The sequence below is a fragment of the Bubalus kerabau genome, chromosome 23 (genome assembly GCF_029407905.1).
Source record: "Bubalus kerabau isolate K-KA32 ecotype Philippines breed swamp buffalo chromosome 23, PCC_UOA_SB_1v2, whole genome shotgun sequence".
NCBI classification, from domain to species: Eukaryota; Metazoa; Chordata; class Mammalia; order Artiodactyla; family Bovidae; genus Bubalus; species Bubalus kerabau.
In genome coordinates, this window is record NC_073646.1 from 37,978,282 (window position 1) to 37,998,967 (window position 20,686).

Here is a 20,686-nt window from a genome sequence, read left to right on the forward strand (position 1 = left end):
CTACGGACTCGTTGCGGACCTGGCTCCGGCTCCAGGGCTGGATCCCCTCCGGGCAGCGCTCTGGGAGGGGCGGGGGAAACGGACACCGTCGCCTTCTGGACCCACCGAGCTGCGGGGAGACAAAAGGCTCGAGCCCGAGGCTCTGTCTGGAATCGCATCTGCGCACTTGGAGGCGACCGCGCCGGGTCGGGGGTCCCGGCGGAAGGACTCCACTTCCCAGAGGGCTCGAGGACATCGGTGTCTGTTCTGGGGCGTCTGCAGAGCGAGGGGAGAGAACTGCGGGTCTTCCCAGTTGGCCTCGAAGTGGAGATCATTCTCCATTTGATCTCTTTTCTGAATAAATTGAGAAGCTCCGAGCGATTTTAGCGTTTGATTATTCGCTGGGGTGGGCGATGCGGCGCTATGACAAAGTCTTTTTGCTAGTATTTCTTTTTTATGATAGTCTCAATTCTGGAAACCGAATGCTAACGCTGATTTGGTTGAAAGCATTCTGGCTGATTTAAAAAGCATTGGAAGGGGTGGAAGCCGTTTTCCTGATAAATGAAAGAAGTATGAGTTGGCAAGGAAAAGATGTGAGAAAGCAGCAAACAGGGAGAATTGTGCGGACCTGGGAACATCAGTCAGATGGTTGGAAGGCATCACCGACTCAATGGATATGAGTTTGGGTAGGCTCCGGGAGTTGGTGTTGGACAGGGAGGCCTGGCGTGCTGCGGTTCATGGGGTCGCAAAGAGTCGGACACAACTGAGCCACTGAACAACTGAACTGAGGAACGTCAGTATGGGGAGGGCCACTCCCTGGAGTCTAAGATCAAACAAGGCAGAAGATACTTCTACCCTCAGTGTCAGGAACACTGGAGGCTCTAGCTCTAGTTCTTCACAGAAATCCAGAGAAACCCACTGCATCTCAGTTGGCATTCTAGTCCAAATCACCATAGTCACCTAAACACTCTCCACCTCTAATTTTGCCTTTCCTCAATCCGTGCAATTCAAAGCAGCCAAGATGAAGATTTAAAAATTAAATCTATTTTGTCACTCTTCTCAGAACTTTTCAGTAACTCCTTCTGCCCTGGAGTAAAATGTAAACTCCTTAATTAAATGAAAACATGTAAGTGAGAGAATCCAGACACAGAAGGTAACATATTGTTTCATTTCATTTATAGCAAGTATTCAGAATAGGTAAGTCTATGGAAACAGAAAGTAGATTAGTGATTGCCTAAGGCTGGAGGGGACAGGGGCACCAGGGAATGAAGGGTGACTGCTAATGGGTAAAGGGTTGTTTTGGTGATTAAAAAAAAAAAAAATGTTCTAAAGTTGACTATGGTGAAGGCTGTACAAGTCTGTGAACATACCCAAAGCAGTTCTCTGTACTTTTTGCCCCGCCCTTTTCCTTGGAATTAAAACTATGACCAACCTAGACAGCATACTAAAAAGCAGAGACATTACTTTGCCAACAAAGGTCTGTCTAGTCAAAGCTATGGTTTTTCCAGTAGTCATGTGTGGATGTGAGAATTGGACTATAAAGAAAGCTGAGCACCAAAGAATTGCTGCTTTTGAACTGTGGTGTTGGAGAAGACTCTTGAGAGTCCCTTGGACTGCAAGGAGATCCAACCAATCAATTCTAAAAAGAAATCAGTCCTGAATATTCATTGGAAGGACTGATGCTGAAGCTGAAACTCCAATACTTTGGCCACCTGATGGGAAGAACCCACTCATTTGAAAAGACCCTGATGCTGGGAAAGATTGAAGGCGGGAGGAGAAGGGGATGGTAGAGGATGAGATTGTTGGATGGCATCACTGAGTCGATAGACATGAGTTTGAGTAAGCTCTGGGAGATGGTGATGGACAGGGAGGCCTGGCATGCTGTAGTTCATGGGATCACAAAGAGTTGGACACAACTGAGCTACTGAACTGAACTGAACTGGGCATGTAAGATCTTTATTTCCAGACCAGGGATTGAACCTGAATCTCTTCCAGCAGAAGCACAGTTTTAGCCACTGGACCACCAGGGAAGTCCTGACCATATGCTTTAAAAGAATGAGTTATATCTCAGTAGAGCTATTTTAAAACACATTAAATTTATAGTGGTATTGCCGGGGTCCAGCCCGGGTGGATTCGGCGAATTCGAAGCGGGGACAGCGTCGGCGAGGATCAGGAAACAATTGCTTAATTAAATGTTAATTAAGGATATAAAGAGTGGTTAAATAAGGATAGCTCAGTGAGGAAATTCAGTGGAGAAAAGAGGCTGAATAATTCAGCCAGAAGCTGAGAGAAAGATCGACATGGGGAGACCAAGTTTTGGTGAACAAGGCCCGTGCTTTATTTTCCAAAGTAGTTTTTATACCTTAAGTTATGCATAGAGGATAATGGGGGAAGGGGTAGAGTCATGCAGTAAGCCAGGCTTTCTTCCTGCAAACTTATCATATGCAAAAGTTTAGGTGATTTGCATCATCTTCTGGCCCAGAGACCTGTTAACATTTTAAGAAACTTATTTTTCTCTAAAGGTGATTATTCTAAAGTCAGGCGCCAGCCCGCATTCCTATAGGGCAAAGGTGTGGTGGGCTACAACAAGAAAAAGAATTAACTCAAGGGTCCAAGGTTACAAATATTAAAGCTACTACTTACACCAATTATATTAATCAATACACTGCCAGGGACACAGCAGGTAAGGGATATGGAGACTTAGCAGCAAACATTGGCCCAACAAGTGAAAAACCCTTCACCAATACAATTTCTAATCAATCTTTTAACTGCTCAGAGGAATCTGTATTCAGACAGTTTAGAACATCTCATGCCTCTCACAATTGGGAGGCTCTCAACAATCACATGTGGCCGGAAAAAACCTATTCAGGCAGGCTAGAGGGCTTCCAAAGGAGTTTGTAGGTTGAAACACTGTCACACCCAGAAATTATTAACTGGAGCTGTAAGTTAATTCTTTTTTCAGAGAGAGGTAGTGGGGGACAGCCCCCTATAAAGTCAGAGGTGTAGGTGAGAGCACAAAGCAGAAAGTAGGCAGACTCTGGTTTTGGGGGTAGATGCTCGAGAATTTCCAGGGGGACTCCTGAGGCTTGATCCCGCCTTCGCGTATGCCAAGCCTCCTTCCTCATGACCTTTGCCATGGGCGGAGTTCCTCACGCTGTCTCCTGGCAGTGATAGACTTCCAGTTGAGCTATTCCAGATCCTGAAAGATTATGCTGTGAAAGTGCTGCACTCAATATGCAATATGCTGGGAGATGGCTCCTGGCATGGTATAACCAGGGAAATTGTTTTACAGGAAGACTTTTATAAGATGTATAAGGATGTAGAGACAGAAAAATCCCAGCAAAGTTGTCCATCCACACAAGAGCCTTGATTTTCTCTGAGATGTTTGAATTTGGGTCATTTTAAGTTTTCTCATCAGAATGTCCTGTGTTTGACAAAATTTCTTTTAAAAAACATATTTTACTCTTAAAAACAACAACTAGTAATTGCATTCTTTACAAACTGGGGCAAAATACAAACTCTTAGAGTTGTGACTCAAGTACATGAAGGTTTGGAGGGAGAGGGTCTCCATTCTGATCTCTTCATCTCTTCAGTCTCTGTTTTGTGTTTTGCTTCTCATAGGTCAAAATCTCTTCAGATTGATTAGGAGACAGGGATCTCCTTGAGAGCCCAGTTTATTTTATTCTCTTCACCACAGCTTGTAGAAGGTGGCTTGGACATCCTGGAACATTATGTGGGTGTGTGTGGGTGTGAGTGTAATCCTGTTATCATTTTGCAAATGTTTGGGAAATAAATTACCATAACCGCTCTTTAGAGTTACTCTAAAGAGGAGAAAACCTTCAGAAGCAAAGCAACCAGCATAGACAGTGGACTCCCCCAACAGCACCCGTTTCTCTTTACAGAAGCCAGCGCATGGCCAGTGGGGCAGGTCAGTAAGTTTCAGGCACCTGGAGGTACTGAAAGGCTGGAGGAAACGTCAAGCATGACTGGCCCCAGGCAGGTAGCACAGAGAGTCAGTCCTGCAGGAACATGGACCTAAGGAGGCGGAGCACAGGTCTGGTCCCCAAGCCACTTTGGTGCCCTCGCAGTAGGACTAGCTCCAGCTGAAGTGCGAGGAAGGGAGGACAATTGACCTCAGCGTTTCCTTCCACGAGTTGCCCTCCGCTTTCCCTGGATGGTGGAACTTCCCCCTGGCACCTGCTGATCCTTAGGCAGCTACTGTGTCAGTGGGAACTTACCCATCCCCACCCGCACAAACACACACATTCCCCTGGCTTAGGCGCTATGGGAACCTCGGCCCGGGAGAAGGGGCCGGACCAGCAGCGCTGCTCGGAGGATGATCCTCAAAAGTCCTGGGACCGCAGGTTCTTTGAGCAGGCGAGGCTCGTGTTGTCCGAGCCCCTTTCTCCTAATTCTGTCTTCCTCTACTTTTTCCACCTTTCCACCTTGCTTGTTCGTTATTCAGTCGCTCAGTCGTTTCCGACTCTTTGCGACCGCATGGACTGCAGCACGCCAAACTTCCCCGTACTATTAGTACATCCCAAACCCTCTGGAGAAGGAAATGGCAACCCACTCCAGTGTTCTTGCCTGGAGAATCCCAGGGACGAGGGAGCCTGGTGGGCTGCCGTCTATGGGGTCGCACAGAGTCGGACACGACTGAAGTGACTTAGCAGCAGCAGCAAACCCTCTGGACGCAATGGATTACAAATATCGAATTCTGCGACGGAGAAGTAAGGAAGTTAGCACATAAAATATGAAACAGACTAATACATAAAACACATTACCTTGTCATCCGGGTAACTGTTATACCTTCAATCCTGAGATTTCACTATTAACCTTTTAAAAGCCATACTCTGTACACTTTCCTGGTGGGCCAGTGGCTAAGGGTTTTGCCTTATAATACAGGGGACACAGGTTCGATCCCTCGTTCGATAACTAAGGTCTCTGCGACGCAGCCAAATAAATAAGAAGCAAAAAACCCCACCCACAATTTGTAGGCAGGGTTTTATTTTTTTTCTTCCTCCTCCTGGCCAGTGTCAAGGCTTATGACACTTTAATTCCCCCATCACTGATTGAGGGCTTTCCTGGAGGCTCAGATGGTAAAGAATCTGCCTGCAATGCAGGAGACCCAGGTTCAATCCCTGGGGAAGATCCCCTGGAGAAGGGAATGGCTACCCACTCCCGTATTCTTCCCTGGAGAACCCCACTCCAGTATTCTTGCCTGCAGAATTCCATGAACAGAGGAAACTGGTGGACTCCACAGGGGTCACAAACAGTCTGACACAACTGAGCAACCAACACTTTTTTTCACCATGGATGGAACCCGGCCCTCAGCTCTGAAAGCACAGAGCCCTAACCACTGTTTACCTATCTATTCATTTATTAAGCTCAGAAACAGACAGACTTTCGAGCTGAAGGGGGATTGGGGCCGGCTTAATTCATTAAGTGAAAGCTAAATCCTGGTAAGTCTACAACAGTCTCCATTTCCCTTAACTTGGGTTTTTCCTTGCTCAGGTCATGTATCTGGAACTTGATTGAATCACATCCCTCTAGGAGATACGCATTTAAATGAAATCTAAGTAACAGCATGGTAAATTCCAGAGTAATTTTTTTCCCACTCCTATAGAGTTCAAAAACTCCATCATCAACATAGTAACTTTTTAATCAGCTTCACAGTGTACTGTCTTTAACCACAATATTCAGGGGGCTTTTGACAGAGGAAGCTCAAACCATGAAGTTTGTGGGGTGGTGGTGGTTGGGGTGGGGTGAGAGGGCAGAGAACCTGACTTCATCAAAGTGACACAAATTTCAACCCAGGGAGACTATACCATACCTGTGTGGGGACCAAATAAAACTATTCACATCAGGGTGAATTCATTAGTGAAGTCTCCTCACGCCCTGTTTTACTGTCCCATCTGAAGTCATCTGATGTCCCCTCTGAAGCTTAGTCCTGATAAGGAAAAGAACCAAACAACTTGACATTTCGGCTCTCCTGGGTTTTCTTACCTTTCAGTTAGTGCCTGTCTATTGCTGAATGGTTCACAAGAAGTCTCTCTGGACTAAAGAAAAGATAGGAGAAAATCTTCTGCTGGGAGTCCGCGGACAGACAATTGTTTGGTTCACTACCGAATTTATCTCTTGGCGCACGAGAAAAAAGTACCTTGACCCCGACGTGATTTGAACACGCAACCTTCTGATCTGGAGTCAGACGCGCTACCGTTGCGCCACGAGGTCCTGGTGGTGGCTCCTCCTGTAATGCCTTAGGGGGACAACTTCAGAGGGTGTCAGGTGTGAGTTCTGTTCTGCTTTTGTTTTCTTTTACTGCTCTTACTACCGTTTAGGAATGACTGTAAGCTCTTTGTCCCTTTTATAATGAGTCTATTTAAAGTGAGATGTAAATGAAGCAGGGTCAGAAGCTTAGGGCTCAAGGAATATTCGACCCCCCCTCATTCCGGGAAACCCACTCTCCCTACAGAGGTTTTTTTTTTTAGGGAGGGATGTTTGGGAAGAGACTGGAAAATGAGAAGTCCGGCTGTCAGGGAAGGCGGGGTGGGGTGATTGCCGCTCCGGGTGCTTTCTTTTTTCCCAGTCTTTCTGCAGGCGGAACGCCACGAGGATTTGCATGTTGGGGGTGGGGAGTGGTGTCACACCTAGGGAGGAACGCAACTTCCCTTTAACAAAAAGGGGCTTAGAAATTTTTTTGCTTTAAAAATTTTTTTGCTTTTTCTTTTTTTTTTTTTTAAAAAAGAACTGTACTTTGTGCTATATCTTGCAATATTCTTAAATGGAAAAGAATCTGAAAAAGAATGCATCCTCAGTCATGTCTGACTCTTAGCGACCCTATGGACTATAGCCCACCAGGCTCCTCTTTCCATAGGATTTCCCAGGCAAGAATCCTGGAGCGGGTTGCCATTTTCTTCTCCAGGGGATCTTCCCGACCCAGGGATTGAACCCGTGTCTCTTGTGTCTCCTGCATTGGCAGGAGGATTCTCTACCACGGAGCCATAGATGTATATATATCTGAATCACTTTGCTGCAACCTGAAATATTGTAAATCAATTATACTTCCATTAAAAACATTAAAAATTAGAAGTTTAATAACTCCAAAGTAGCCCAGAGAAATAGCAGTTTTGAAGAGGGCAGTGTGGCATAAACAGACTGTTTAAGGTGATAGATCAATGTATGTTAGCATGCTGAAGAAAGGGTTAATTGAAAAGACAGAAATTGAAGATGCCAAAAAGAAAGATATAACCATATAACCAATTAAGCAAATCCCTTTCACAGTGAGACTGGCTCCTAGGTCCATGGGATTTCCCAGGCAAGAATACTGGAGCTGGTTGCCATCTCCTTTTCCAGGGGATCTTCCCAACCCAGGGATCGAACCTGTGTTTCTGTGTCTCCTGCACTGGCAGGTGGATTCTTTATCACTGTACCATAGATGTAGAGTGAGACTGAAGTAAAAAGTGAAAGTCGCTCTTTGCAACCCCATGGATTGAATTCTCCAGGCCAGAATACTGGAGTGGGTAGCCTTTCCCTTCTCCAGGGGATCTTCCCTACCCAGAGATAGACCCAGGTTTCCCACATTGCAGGCAGATCCTTTACCAGCTGAACCACAAAGGAGGTATCCTAAGTCTTTTATTTCAGATTTGACTTTTCTAGCAAGGGAAGGGGGGACAGACGCTCTCCCACAATGCATTAAACAGGGATACTATGGATAATTTTATTTCACTTCTGGATGGTGAGAGGACGACTCCTCTCTCATCCAATGAGGTCTGTGGCAGTAGTGGTAAATTACATGTGTAGAGGAGCCCTGGCGAGCTGTCCAGGCCATGGGGAGAGCGACTGAGTACATCAGGTTAAAGAAGGGGGATTAGAAGCCAGATGAACACAGAGCAGGTTGGTTATAGATGTCGGGGTTTTAGGGAAAATAATGTTATTAGAGAAACATTTATTGGTGTTCAGTGCCCAAATTACACTCTGGCTCTCACCCTAGCCTCTGTTACCCAGGGGGGTGGGGTAGGGCGTTGGGGGTGGGTAGCCACACTTCCCACGTCCCGCTTTCCTATCCCCATCCCGGGGGCGCCAGGCAGGACAGGAGGTGACTGTCACCTGTGGGCCAGAGAGGCCGGTGTGGACAGTAGGGAGTAGGTTTGGCAGCCACGTGGCCCCGGCACCAGGGTGGTCTTGAAATGCTGACAGAAGTACGAAAGTCGCGGAGGAGCCTCCAAGGGGAACGTCAGCGCGCTTGCAGGCGGAGTTAAACTTCTAATTCTTAGTTAGACAGTCTTCCTTAAATACCAATATGCAAAATGTGAAAAAAAAAGAAAAAGGAGGGGCATCTTGAGGCTTGTTTACCATCACCAAGGATACCAAGTGTGGGGCGGGGCTTCCGTGCCCCGCCCAATGACTACCAATCCCTAAGCAGCTTTCTGTTGGGCTTTTAAGACCCTTGCTGGGCGGTCCTGGGTTCAGCAGGCTTTTCATTTCCAGCTAGCGCTGTGATCCTGGAACCACCAGCGTCTCTGAGCTCCAAAAAATCCACCAACGAACTGTGGGACGTATCGTGACTCACCTGCGCAGATAGTAGGTGGGGTGAAGGATGGGAGGGACCCTCCCCGGCGGGGGCGGGGCCCGCAGGCGCTGCTTCGGGTGACCCCCCCCTGGGGAGTCAGGTGGGGGTGGGGACGGGGACAGGCACCATGCCCCATTGTGACACGTCCCGAGCCTCAGCGGGGATTGGCCGGGCGGACGTGGGGTGTGGGGTGGGTATAAAGCCCTAGTCGCCAGGGCCAGCACTGGACACAGTCTTGGTGCCCAGAGGAGGCTTCTCAGCTCCTGCTCCTTCTGCTGGCCCCTTTCTTCCAGGCACCTTTTAAAGATGACGCTACCGAGGTGACCACTCAGGGCACCAGCTCCTCTTCGGAGTCTCGGTCATGGATTCTGGTCTCCCATTTCTTCACCCCTTGGGGAAGCTAAAAACAAAGGCAGAGAAACACAGAAGAGCTGTTGGGTTTGGAAGGAAAAACTATTATTCTGATGCTGGTGGGATTGTGGCCACAGGATGCCACCACCAGGATGAACACCAGGAGCTCAGTGACCCTCATGAGATTATGGGAAATCTCAACCAGCTTCGGGAGCTCTGGCTGACAAGTGAAAGAGACATGAGAGTGTGAAAGTACCGTGGGCAGTGAGATCCATTTGCAGGACACTGGAGCGCAAAAGAGAACCTCAGAAGGGATAGATGTCAGGTACTTGTCACAGCAAGTCGTTTCCAGTGTCGAAAAATCTGCAGACTTCTTTGACCAGGGAGATGGAAGAGGTCAGGTGGGCAGGTAATGGATGCTTGGAGGAGGCGGAATCATGACAGGTGCTCACTGCTTGGAGCACCAGCCGGAGAGGAAGATGTGGGTAGAAACTTGGAACACATCAGAGCCCGAGTGAGCACCATCGTCGGGTTCAGAGTGTGCAGGAGGAGAAAAGGAAAGGCATGCTGAGCAGTCAGCCTCATTTAGTGCATTTTCTTTTCCATCAAAGCAGATGAGTGAGCATGTGAGTCCCCGCTAACGACTTCTTCATGGGGGAGTTGCCAGCACAATGGTTGTCCCGCCTGTGACATTAACATGTACTCCTACCAGGCACACTTGGAGAGCAGTGTGTCCGTGGGGTGAGGTCCACGCTCCTTGCACCCCGTGGCTCCCTTCTGAGCTGTGGGAGGCCTCCTTCCACCTGTCCAGGAACTGAGGGTGAGAGGTTTCTGGCAATCCCTCAAGGAATCTGGGTAATGGTTAATTATGGTCTTGTTTTGAACAGGCTCCCCCCATCCCATTGTCTTAGCATCCCACCAGGTCCAGCTACCTTGAAAATTCACATCCTTTGCATGGGGACCTCCGCAAAACATGAAAGGAGGAAATACCTCATAAAGCTTTCCCCAGCATTTAAATATGAAAAATTTGAAATCTAATGGATGGCTGAAAGAATTTTACAGTTTATACCTGTATCCTGCAAACATTTATCATTAATATTTAAAGGCACTTAACTTTAGCACATATCCATCCATCCCCCATTCACCAACCCATCTTATTTTTATCCACTTCAAAGAAAACTGCAGACATCAGTAAACTGGTACATCAGTAGTCCCGTACATGTGTTGGATTAGACCCGGGGAGCCCCTTCTGTGCTGGCTGTCTCCACCCTGTTCCTCACCTTCATAGAGAAGCTGCAGGAAGCTCCCAGGTGAGGGACACCCAGAGCACTCAATGGCAGGCAGGTCGTGTTGCTGGACAGCAAGAGAAAAGATTATTTTAATTGCACCCACAGGAATGGGATCAGAGAGCTGGCGACAGATTGAGATAACCTATTAGCCACTTGGCAGAGCTTGCTTTAGACTCTCATCTCTCTTCTCCCTTTCGTTGGACTTCACTTCCAATTACAAAACTCAATGGGTTTTTATTCCCCCATTTTTAAAAACTGAAGTATAGTTGATTTACAGGCTTCTCTGGTGGCTCAAACCATAGAGCGTCTGCCTGCAATGTAGGAGACCCATGTTTGATACCTGGGTTGGGAAGATCCCCTGGAGAAGGAAAGAGCAACTCACTCCAGTATTCTTGCTTGGATAATCGCATGGACAGAGGAGCTGGCTACAGTCCATGGGGTCACAAAGAGCTGGACACGACTGAGCGACTAACCCGTAGTTGATTTACAATATTGTGTTAGTTTCAGGTGTTTAACAAAGTGATTCAGATACATATTTCCAGGTTCTTTTCCAGTATTGGGTATTACAACTATTGCATATAGTTCCCTGTGCTATACAGAGGTCATTGTTGATACAAAATTAACGTGTATATCTGTTATATATATAAGTGTGTATCTGTTAATCCCACACTTCTAATTTACTCCTCTTCCCTGCTTTCCCCTTTGGTAACCCTAAGATTTCTTTCTACGTCTGTGCAAAACTCAATGGTTTTGAAGAGAGGATCTGCAGAGACCAATTTGAACTGTTTGCAACTTCCTAGAATTCAGTCACTCGATGAGACTGCTTTGGGGAGAGGGGTTTAGAGGAACTTGAGAAGGTGACAATGTTCTTCAAGACAAAACCTGCCCTCCTGAGTGGATTCGCCTCTGAACTGCTCCTCTGAGGCTGAGATGCTTCATCTGCGAATGACGCCTCTGATACTTGCCTCAGCTCTGCTGTGGGGTGCCATGTGTACATCTGGGCTCCATCTGCACTTTCTGGAGCCCAATTCCTAGTTCCCCCAGGAGCTGGTACCCAGGTCTTCAGAGCTCTCAGCAGAGCCCCAGGTTTCAATGCCCGCAACCCCAGGCCACCCATCCAAGGGCCTTGCCCCCACATGGGTTCTCTTTCTCGAGGTCCCAGTCCCTCCCATTTGAGCCTCTCCGTTGTCATTCTGGGTCACCTCATTTGTGCAGATGAAGGTAGGGGGACAGGACCACGCTGAGGCTTGTTCACTGTCACCATGGAAACTGCCAGTGGAGTCAGGGTCCTGGACCCAGATGGAAGAGGCAGCCTCCCAGGTCTCCTAAGGGTGACTCCAGGAAGTGCTTCTGCTTGGCTTCCCTGCTCAGGCTCGACCATGTGCCCTGTTCTCCCTCAAAATCAGCCAGTGCTGGGAGGAAGCGTGGCCCTGGGGACCCTGGGTTTCCTGGGGGTGTTTCCCCTTTTGACCAGACAGGATAGCTGCGAGTCGCTGTCTCTGAGCTGCTGCAATTTCTCTAGTAACTGTGAGGCATCTCCCGGTTCTGCGAGAGATGACAGGACTGGAGAGAGAACAGGCAGGACCAGGGGACTGAGGCAGAAGCTGCAAGGGGCAGGATGCGGCAGAACAGGGCCCGGGACAGGGACAAGGATGGGGCGGTTCTGGAGAGCCTTCAACCCATGTCAAGATGGGAGATAGGGACCAGACTCCCACTGTGATGCTCCGGAAGCCATGACCTCCGACTGGGCAGATTTAGGGGGGACAACAATAAAAGCCCAGGTGCAGGTCAGATACTAAACAGAGAGGGTCTGGACGCAAAGAGACAGGTCTCTGGCTCTGTGCCTTCTGCTGATCCCTTCCAGAAGCTCTGTAAAGGTGACCCCGCTGAGGAATCTGCCCTTACCCCAAGCCCTAACTCATCTTACAGGCACAAACTCAGGTCTTGGCTTTCCTGCGCCCACTGTCCCCTCCTCCACCTTGTTCCCCATCTCCGTCTAGGGCTGGGGCTGCTGCATCCGGCGCTCACATCTCCCGGGTCCAGCCTGGCTCAGTCCCAGGCTTGAGGTCGTGGTAACAACTGCAGATCCTGGGCTCCTGTGCATATACATCTGAGGCCACCAGAGGGAGCTGCTGAGTGCTGGAAACCGGGCTGGGACTGGGGCTTCAGGGAGCCGAACAGGTGTACGGTTGAGAAATGAGGTGTGTATCCGATGCCTTGGTGTTCCTGAAAAGTAAGGTGTCCCAATGAAGACTTCTGAACAATTGGAGAATAATGTTTGAGATTAAATGAGCAAAAGACAGCTTTAAAGCCATCCTGAATGTGACAGTCATTCTCTGTGTTTCTATAGTTTTTGCAAATGTGTATTGCATGCAATCATTTTATATCAAGTGATACTGTGCCATGTTGAAAAAAAAAAGCCATCCAGTATTGTAGATAACTGTGACTGAAGGAAATGCGGGTCACAGAGGGAGATTAGAATAGAGAATGAGAAACTACGTCTTATGAATGTCTAGAGACAGTTTTCACAGGCGCAGAGAGGCAGTCTGCTGCATCTAGTGTTGGCTAAGAATCATTAAAACTTAAGGGCATGGCTTAGAAAAGAGCCCCAGGTTTAGAGGTGTGGAAAGTGAAGATTTTTCTGTAAGGAAACATGGTAAGATGGACTCAAAGGCTAATGGCTATGGTAGGGTAGGGTGAGGGGTGATTCCGTTCTGTGCCAGAATTTGAACTTGAAATTTTCCAGGACTCTAGTTTATTCTTAGGAACTTACCTCTCAAGACGAGAGGACACCAATTAAAACTGAACACTGGAACTAGCATTTAGTTCAAAATACATCCATGAATTGCAAGAGGTCTTTACAATATTAATGGAATATTAATGGAAGTCAAAGAAGAAAAAAATCATTTTTGGAGGAGAAACATGCAAAAGACTCCTTCCATAACAAAGAATGGGGTGAAAATGAGTAATGACGATCAAAGGAGGTGAAGTTGTATTAAAAAAATAACTCAAGTACCAGAAAATGAACTCCGGGAGTTGGTGATGGACAGGGAGGCCTGGCGTGCTGCAATTCATGGGGTCGCAAAGAGTCGGACATGACTGAGCGACTGAACTCAACTGAACTGAACTCAGGAAGAAAACCATGACTTCTATGTTGCAGCTCAAGTTCTTTCTAGGGAGATGCTACAAGCTATAACCTTGTGGCTGGCACTTGATGTATCCTTTTTAAATTAATTATTTTAATTGAAGACTAATTACTTTACAATATCGTGTTTTTTGCCATACATTGACATGAATCAGCCAGGGGTGTACATGTGTCCCCCCATCCTGGACACCCCACCCACCTCCCTCCTCACCCCGTCCCTCTGGGTTGTCCCAGAGCACAGGCTATGAGTGATGCATCTTTTTAAAGCCATTTTTTAGAGCAGCTTTAGGTTTGCAACAAAACTGAGAGTGGAGTACAGAGATTTTTCAAATACTTCCTGCCCACCCTACATGCATAGCCTCCCTGATTATCAACACCACTCAGCAGACTATTACATTTTCTATGAAGAATGCATCTACACCGACGCATCATAATCACCTAAAGTACACAGTTTATCTTCGAGTTGACTCAATGTATATTCTATGGGTTTGGGACAAGCGTATAATGGCATATATCCATCATTAGAACAGCATAAAGAATATTTTAAAATCCTTAAAATCTTCTGTGCTCTGCCCCCTGCATTGGGAGCTCCAAGTCTTAGCCACTGGACCACGGGAGAAGTTCCATGTCTGACTTCAGTGTCTCTAGTGCTCAATACATAGCAATACACATTTGGTGAAGGATTAAGTGACTGCTAAAAATGAGTTTGATAATCAACTCCTCCCAAGTCACTTTCCTGAGGAAGCTATCATTTCCCTGGTCCAATGCCTCCTATCCACTCAGTTCTTATTTTTATTTTGACACATATTGTTTCATTTAAATCCTACAATGGTGCCAGGTAAGCATTATATCCCTGTTTTACAGAGAAGAAAACTAGGATTCAGGCCACTGAAGCATCTTGCCCAAGTCAGAATTGCTTAACCAGAAAGGGTTATCGTCACCTTTCCAGAAAGAACAAGATGGTGGTGAGGCATCATCATGGCCCCTGGAGAAGGGGCAGAAAGAAGGAGTTGTGTATCCCTAGGGTTGGACTGTGAAAAAGGCTGAGTGCCGAAGAATTGATGCTTTTGAACTGTGGTGTTGGAGAAGACTCTTGAGAGTCCCTTGGACTGCAAGGCGATCCAACCAGTCCATTCTGAAGGAGATCAGCCCTGGGTGTTCTTTGGAAGGAATGATGCTGAAGCTGAAACTCCAGTACTTTGGCCACCTCATGCAAAGAGTTGACTCATTGGAAAAGACTCTGATGCTGGGAGGGATTGGGGGCAAGAGGAGAAGGGGACGACAGAGGATGAGATGGCTGGATGGTATCATTGACTCGATGGACGTGAGTCTGAGTGAACTCCGGGAGTTGGTGATGGACAGGGAGGCCTGGTGTGCTGCGATTCATGGGGTCGCAAAGAGTCAGACACGACTGAGCGACTGACCTGATCTGATCTGAGGGTATTGCTTATTTCCAACCTTAGGGTGCAGTCCCAGAGGGTGGACGCAGTTACTCTGGAATCAAACCTAAGTAAAGTGAAAGTCACTCAGTCGTGTCCCACTCTTGCGACCACTTGGACTGTAGCCCACCAGGCTCCTCTGTCCATGGGATTCTCCTCCAGGCGGTCTTCCCGACCCAGGACTCGAACCCAAGTCTCCTTCATTGCAGGCAGATTCTTTACCGACTCAGCTATGAGGTAATCAAACATATTTGGAATCTAAGCCTGGACACCGACTTTTCCTGGTAAGCGGGGATTCCTTGAATCTCCCATCAAGCACAGTTGGGACAAAGATCTTAATATGCCCCTGTCATCCTTCACAACAAATTTAAGGCGACAGAGTAAGAAAGCTAAGATGCTCTTCCCCTATTCCTCCTCCCCCCCTTTTTTTGGTCCTTTCCAATCTCCTCCTGGGGCTGGAAGCCCAAGGTGAGCCTTATCACTTCCACTCCCACCCCGTCACCCGCGCCCGCTTCCCGCCCGGCTTCCCCACTGCGGGGTCGCAGGGCTTTGCCTTCCTTACTTCGCCCTTCGACTCATGGCGCACTTGCAAGCCCAGCCTCCTCCCAGTCTCGACCTGCTTCCCGTGAGCCTCTGCTTCTGGCCCCCAGAGGGCATGCTCCCTACCCAGCAGTCCTTGCGCGGCCCGGCCGAGCGGACGGCCAGGACTCCAAGATGGCGTCAGTCGGTGAGTCTCCGGGTCCATTTAGGGCTACTCGGGTGGAAGCAGGAGTCGGGGTTTGGGGCCCAGTGACCAGAGTCGCACAGGGAAGAAAGGGACAGAGTGCAGGAGCCGCCTCCCTTTCGCTCAGGACCTTCGCCGCGCCCTCACTTGAGGCCTGCCGGACCCTCTGTTCAGGGTCCAGCGCCACCCGACCCTCCTCGTCTCGCCCAGCGGTGCCTCCTGGCTGCCCAGAGCGGGCGCCGCTCGGCTGCGGCGGGGAGGGCGACGGCATCCCGGCGACGCGCCTCGGGGCCTGGGAATGCGCGCCTCGGACCACCCTCCTCTCCTCGCTGAGGAATGGCACTCTTATCCATGCTCTGGCAGTTTCTTTGCACCTGAGCCCTGCGTGTTAAGCGGAAGCTCAAATTCAGTTCCCAGAGGAGCTATGCTGGGACAGAGCCTGCACCACGGAAGGGTCGACGCTTGGGTGTGTGGAATAGGCTTAGAGAGGTGAAGTGACCTATTCAAGGTCACTGGTGGTGAGTGGGCTGAGCTGGGATTCAAGCCTAGGCTTCTGGGGTCTTGTGGTAAACTGAGCTTTTAATCACACAAGTGACCGTATGACCATCAGCCTTTTCGATGATATGCGTGTATAATCTCTACACTTACCAGACTGTCCACTTTGATTTTTAAAGAAATACTGAAACCACCATATTTTAGCTCTGGATCCTCACAGTAACCTTGTCAGGAGGTCAGTGCCGGGAACGTTGATCCCATTTTAAAGGTGAGGAAAGTAACGGGTCAGAGATGCGGTATGGCTTGCCTGTGGTCACACTGCATGATAATGGCAGAATTCTGACTCACGGGTCTGTCTCTTCCCTCAGTTTCTATATTCTTAAATCTCAGCCTGGAGACGTGAAAAGGGGGGTCAAAAAAGATGATAATGATGCTTTTATTTCATCTGTAAGAACGGGCATGAGAATATTTGTCCAGGGTGGTTGTGTTGTGTAAACAGGACAGCGTGTGAAAAGGAAACCTTGAGTCTAGCAGAGAGTTCTGGAGAGCACTGTGAACTAAGGGTTAAACACCTGAAGTTTGTAAGCTGCTCGGAGCACTGCCTGGGCCACTGTTGAGTGCTGTCATCCGGCTTTCCCTGTGTGACCTTTGAGTAAGGTCATGTCACGTCTGACCCATCAGTGTTACCCAGGTGAAGGAATTGGAGTTCATGTACTGATGGGCTTTTAGGTGAAATCTGTCACCAGAGCATAAAGCCACGAATTCAGTATCAGATAAAGTGATGGGAGTACCAACAGTTATCTAGATGAGATCTGGGTTGATAGAGTGGCCAATCAGCTGGATTTCCTGTGGCCTATTTTTTGTATATCTGTGAGCCAAGAATAGTTTTTATGTTTTTAAAAAAATATTTGTTCAGGGACTTTCCTGGTGGTCCAGTGGTTAAGGCTGTGTGCTGCCACTGTGGGGAAGGGGTGGGGGGTGGGGTTTGTGTTCCATTCCTGGTCAGGGAACTAAGATCTTGCCTGACTTGCAGTGCGGCATGTGTGCATAAATAGTTGGTTTTTGTTTTTTCTTTTTTTTAAGACTATGTTACAGAGACCTTGTGTGACCTGCAAAACTTAAAACCTTTCACTCTCTGGTTGGATTTAGCACACAGAAGACACTTGTGTCTCTCCGTGTCCCTCCGTATAGGTGGACAGTATGCTTTTTGAAGTCATAAAATCAAGTCAGGTAGTCACCTGCCCTCCCAAGAACCTGTGGTCCTTTCTTAACCTTCAGTGAAATTCTGTCATGACCAGGAACTATGTGTGGGGAACTCCCACCTTCAGATAGCTCACAGACAGGCAGGGAGACAGATAATAATAATTCCTATTTACACAGTACCTGGAGCTCAGTAGCAAGGTAGGTAGTATTCATACTTTATTTTACAGAAGAGGAAACTGAGGCACAAAGAGGGCAGTAACTTGCCTGAGGGCACACAGCTTCAAAGTGGCACTAAACCCAGGATACTTGATGGTAGAGTCTGCTCTGTTCATCACCACGCTCTACTGGTATGAACCAGCCACTGCAGAGGAGTGTTGGAGGAGGGCCAGTATGCAGCCAAGGACTAAGGCCTTTGTGTTCTGCGGAGAGAGAAACTCTTGGAGTGAGGGAGTGTACATGCATCTGTGATGAATCTGATGGTCTCTTGGAGTTTTGTGATGGTGCTGTACTTGGCTCTCCTTAAGGCTAATGTGTGTGTGTGCTTCTGTGTTTATACATTTCTTGGTTTTGGTTACAGAAATGCTCTTTTCTTCATAGTACAGATACATAACTCTTGGAGCTACTCTCCATGGGGTTGCAAAGAGTGAGACACAACTGAGTGACTAAACCATTACCACAGATACATGAATATGAAGAAAAATAAACGGTTGGCTTTTTTTCTCCTGTGATGTGCCAAGGCACTTGTCAGCCCCTGAACGAGAATGCAAGATAATGTGAATGTTTTCATAGTTTGTGTGAATGTGCCATTAAGCCTGATGATGGCCCTTGCCCTTGATAAGAGTTCACGGTGGGATTCCCCCCCAGTGAACTCTCAAGGTTAGTCCTTAAGGAGCCCAAGCCTTTCCTTAGATCCTGAAAATGGAGAAGAAACCTTGGAATGGTGAAATCCGGCTCCTCTTGGTCATCTTTAAGCAGCAGCAGCACCCTTGACTCCTTGCTCTGAAGAGTGCGCCTGTCAAACAACATTTTAAAGTTGATGTCTAGGAAGAGGACAGCGGAGAGGCCATTCCCTCCTTTTATGAGCATTCACAGGGCCAGCCCCTCCCTGGCCACTTTCCTGTTTTACTCTTAAGCCCAGAGATGAATACAGTATGGCCTAAAACAAGAACCCTTCCTGTGTCCAGATTCTCATTGGGAAATGATCTGGGGCCCATGGGGCCTCGGGAATGGCTTTTACTAAGTCATTTGACGTCTGTGGTCTGAGGTGGGATGCTTGAGGTAGGAGTCAGATTGGCTTCAGGAGCATGGGAACCAGACCTGAGGTCGAGTTGTGCCCGCACGGCCTGCAGGCTCTCTGCCTTTGTTCAGGATTCGCCAGCTTCTCTGAGTCAGTTTTCCCCACTCTTCCTCATAAAATAAAGGTATCCATCCTCCACTTTTCTCTCTTCTTCATGGCCCTTAGTTCTCTTTTTATAGTTATTCCTAGCAGGCTGTTATTCAGGATCTTGTTCTGCGATATATAGACTCTGGCCTAAGATAATAGATTTGGTGTGACGTGTTTACCTGTAGTATTACTTACATGCAGCCTGTTTAGTGCTGTTACTGAATGCATCATTATTGAGTGGTTGACGTGACACAGACAGATGCTGTTTGTGTTCCCGGGAGACCCTTTCACTGGGTGTGTTTTTGTGTTGTCCTTTTCAGTACCACTGAAGGAGAAGAAGCTCCTGGAAGTCAAACTAGGGGAGTTGCCAAGCTGGATACTGATGCGGGATTTCACCCCTTCAGGCATCGCTGGAGCATTTCAAAGAGGTCAGAGCCTTATGGGCATGTGTAAATAAGAGCAAGCCTCTGGGTCTTCAGGTCTTTTTTTTGCCCTGAGTTAACTTGGCCAGTTTTAGATCTATAAGTTATGTAGAGGACAGAGTCAGATTGTTAGGCCTCGAATTTCCATGTTTGATGGGTCCTGTGAAAGGCTGGCTTGTAAATATTTCAGATAAGGATATGTTTTCTCTTGTCTGGAATGTGTACCACTGCTTCTGTGTTAAAGAAATGTCATTAAGCCTTAAGAGGAAAATGAGCTGGAAGCACAGGGGACGCTAGTCTGCAGTGCTCGTTTCCCTGCGAGCCCGGCCTTCCAGGATGGACGTTTGAAGTGGTCTGCCTTTCAGGTCACAGTGCGTGACCAGGCAGATTAGTCCTGTGTCGTCACGTCATGGGACCTGTGTGGTTGCCAGCCCCCCGGGGGGCGGGGCGGGGGGCTCATTCTGTTTTCCTTTCTAATTCTGACCACCCTCTGCTGTATTTTGCGTGCTGTTTGCTCCTGCACTGAGGCCTGTCCTCAGCTTTGCCCTCTCCCGTTAGAATGTGTTCTCAGAGGCGTGGCCTCCCCCCTGTTCACAGGTTACTATCGGTATTACAACAAGTATGTGAACGTGAAGAAAGGGAGCATCGCGGGGCTCTCGATGGTGCTGGCGGCCTACGTGTTTTTAAACTACTGCCGCTCTTACAAGGAGCTCAGTGAGTGTCTTCTGGATTGCTTTGCCTCTGGTGGGGTCTCCCCTGACAGGGTGGGATTGGTTCACCGTCTCATTTAGAAGTCACCCCACAGACAGCTGAAGAATTGGAGGGACCTACCAGAATATGGCATGTTTTAAGGGAGAAAACTGTGGCAAAGAGAAAGGAAAAGTAAGATGAACGTGAGGTGAAAATATTTAGGCAGCGTTGTGTCAGATACTGCAGGCTCTGCCACAGGTTGGTGGGAAGCTTGGCTTCATCTTCCTAGCAGCCAGTGTGAAGAGGGCAGTGGGTTGCAGGCTGTAGTCCTCTATCTGTGGGCTCTGCAAAGCGTGGCATCTCCCATTCTGAGATCTGAGAGGAATCTTATCTGTGGGAGACGCCAGGAAGTGTTGGCAGTGGCCACTGACTGGGCTCCATGGACAGTATGCACCAGTGTCCGGCTCCCTGCCGGCCTGGGGCATCCTGAGCAGTGCTGGCCCTGAGGGTGGGCGCGTGGGTGGATTTTCTGAGTGGGAATGCCTTCAGGGGCCAGATGAGCTCCTGATTCCACAAGCAGGCTGTGGGGCATCTCCTGAAAGTTCTCAGGAGGGCTTCACGGTTTTGGCCCGTTGCCCTCCCTGTTGCCCTGTGCTTTCTCCACACCTGTGAAGAACTCTACCATTTTGCCTTTCTGACTCCAGAACACGAGCGGCTCCGCAAGTACCACTGAAGAGGGCACACTCTGCATTCCTGACCATCACCTTTGCCGGCACCCCTGAATCCTTTCACATCCTAATGGAGAATTAACATCCAATAAAAAATGACTGGTACTTGGACTGCCTCGCTGGCTCAGCCAACTGCCTGCCCTGTAGCTCCTGCTGCACGAGCTGAGGTGGGGTGCTTCTACAGCTTCCAGAGGGGACTGGCAAGGCAGCCCAGGACTTTGAACCTTGAGCTTCAGGATCTTGCCCCGGTGTCCTGGAGGTCACC

At 48.3% G+C, this 20,686-nt stretch overlaps 2 protein-coding genes and 1 non-coding gene across 3 annotated transcripts in view; 1 reads left to right on the forward strand and 2 right to left on the reverse strand.

The window, feature by feature from the left end:
- The window catches only part of ZKSCAN5 (zinc finger with KRAB and SCAN domains 5), a 46,158-nt gene extending 46,025 nt beyond the window's left edge, over window positions 1-133 (reverse strand). Inside the window, exon 1 of the mRNA XM_055561971.1 lies at window positions 1-133. The gene's annotated coding sequence lies outside the window, so the exon portion shown is untranslated.
- Window positions 134-6,141: 6,008 nt separating this feature from the next.
- TRNAW-CCA (transfer RNA tryptophan (anticodon CCA)) lies at window positions 6,142-6,213 on the reverse strand. The gene has a single exon. It is a non-coding gene; the product is annotated as a tRNA-Trp (tRNA).
- A 9,232-nt stretch (window positions 6,214-15,445) lies between these two features.
- ATP5MF (ATP synthase membrane subunit f) lies at window positions 15,446-20,526 on the forward strand. The gene is made up of 4 exons (XM_055562023.1): window positions 15,446-15,502; window positions 18,902-19,009; window positions 19,601-19,717; window positions 20,398-20,526. The coding sequence occupies exons 1-4, from the start codon at window positions 15,490-15,492 to the stop codon at window positions 20,424-20,426; spliced, it is 267 nt and encodes an 88-aa protein (XP_055417998.1). The 5' UTR covers window positions 15,446-15,489; the 3' UTR covers window positions 20,427-20,526.
- Window positions 20,527-20,686: the final 160 nt, after the last annotated feature.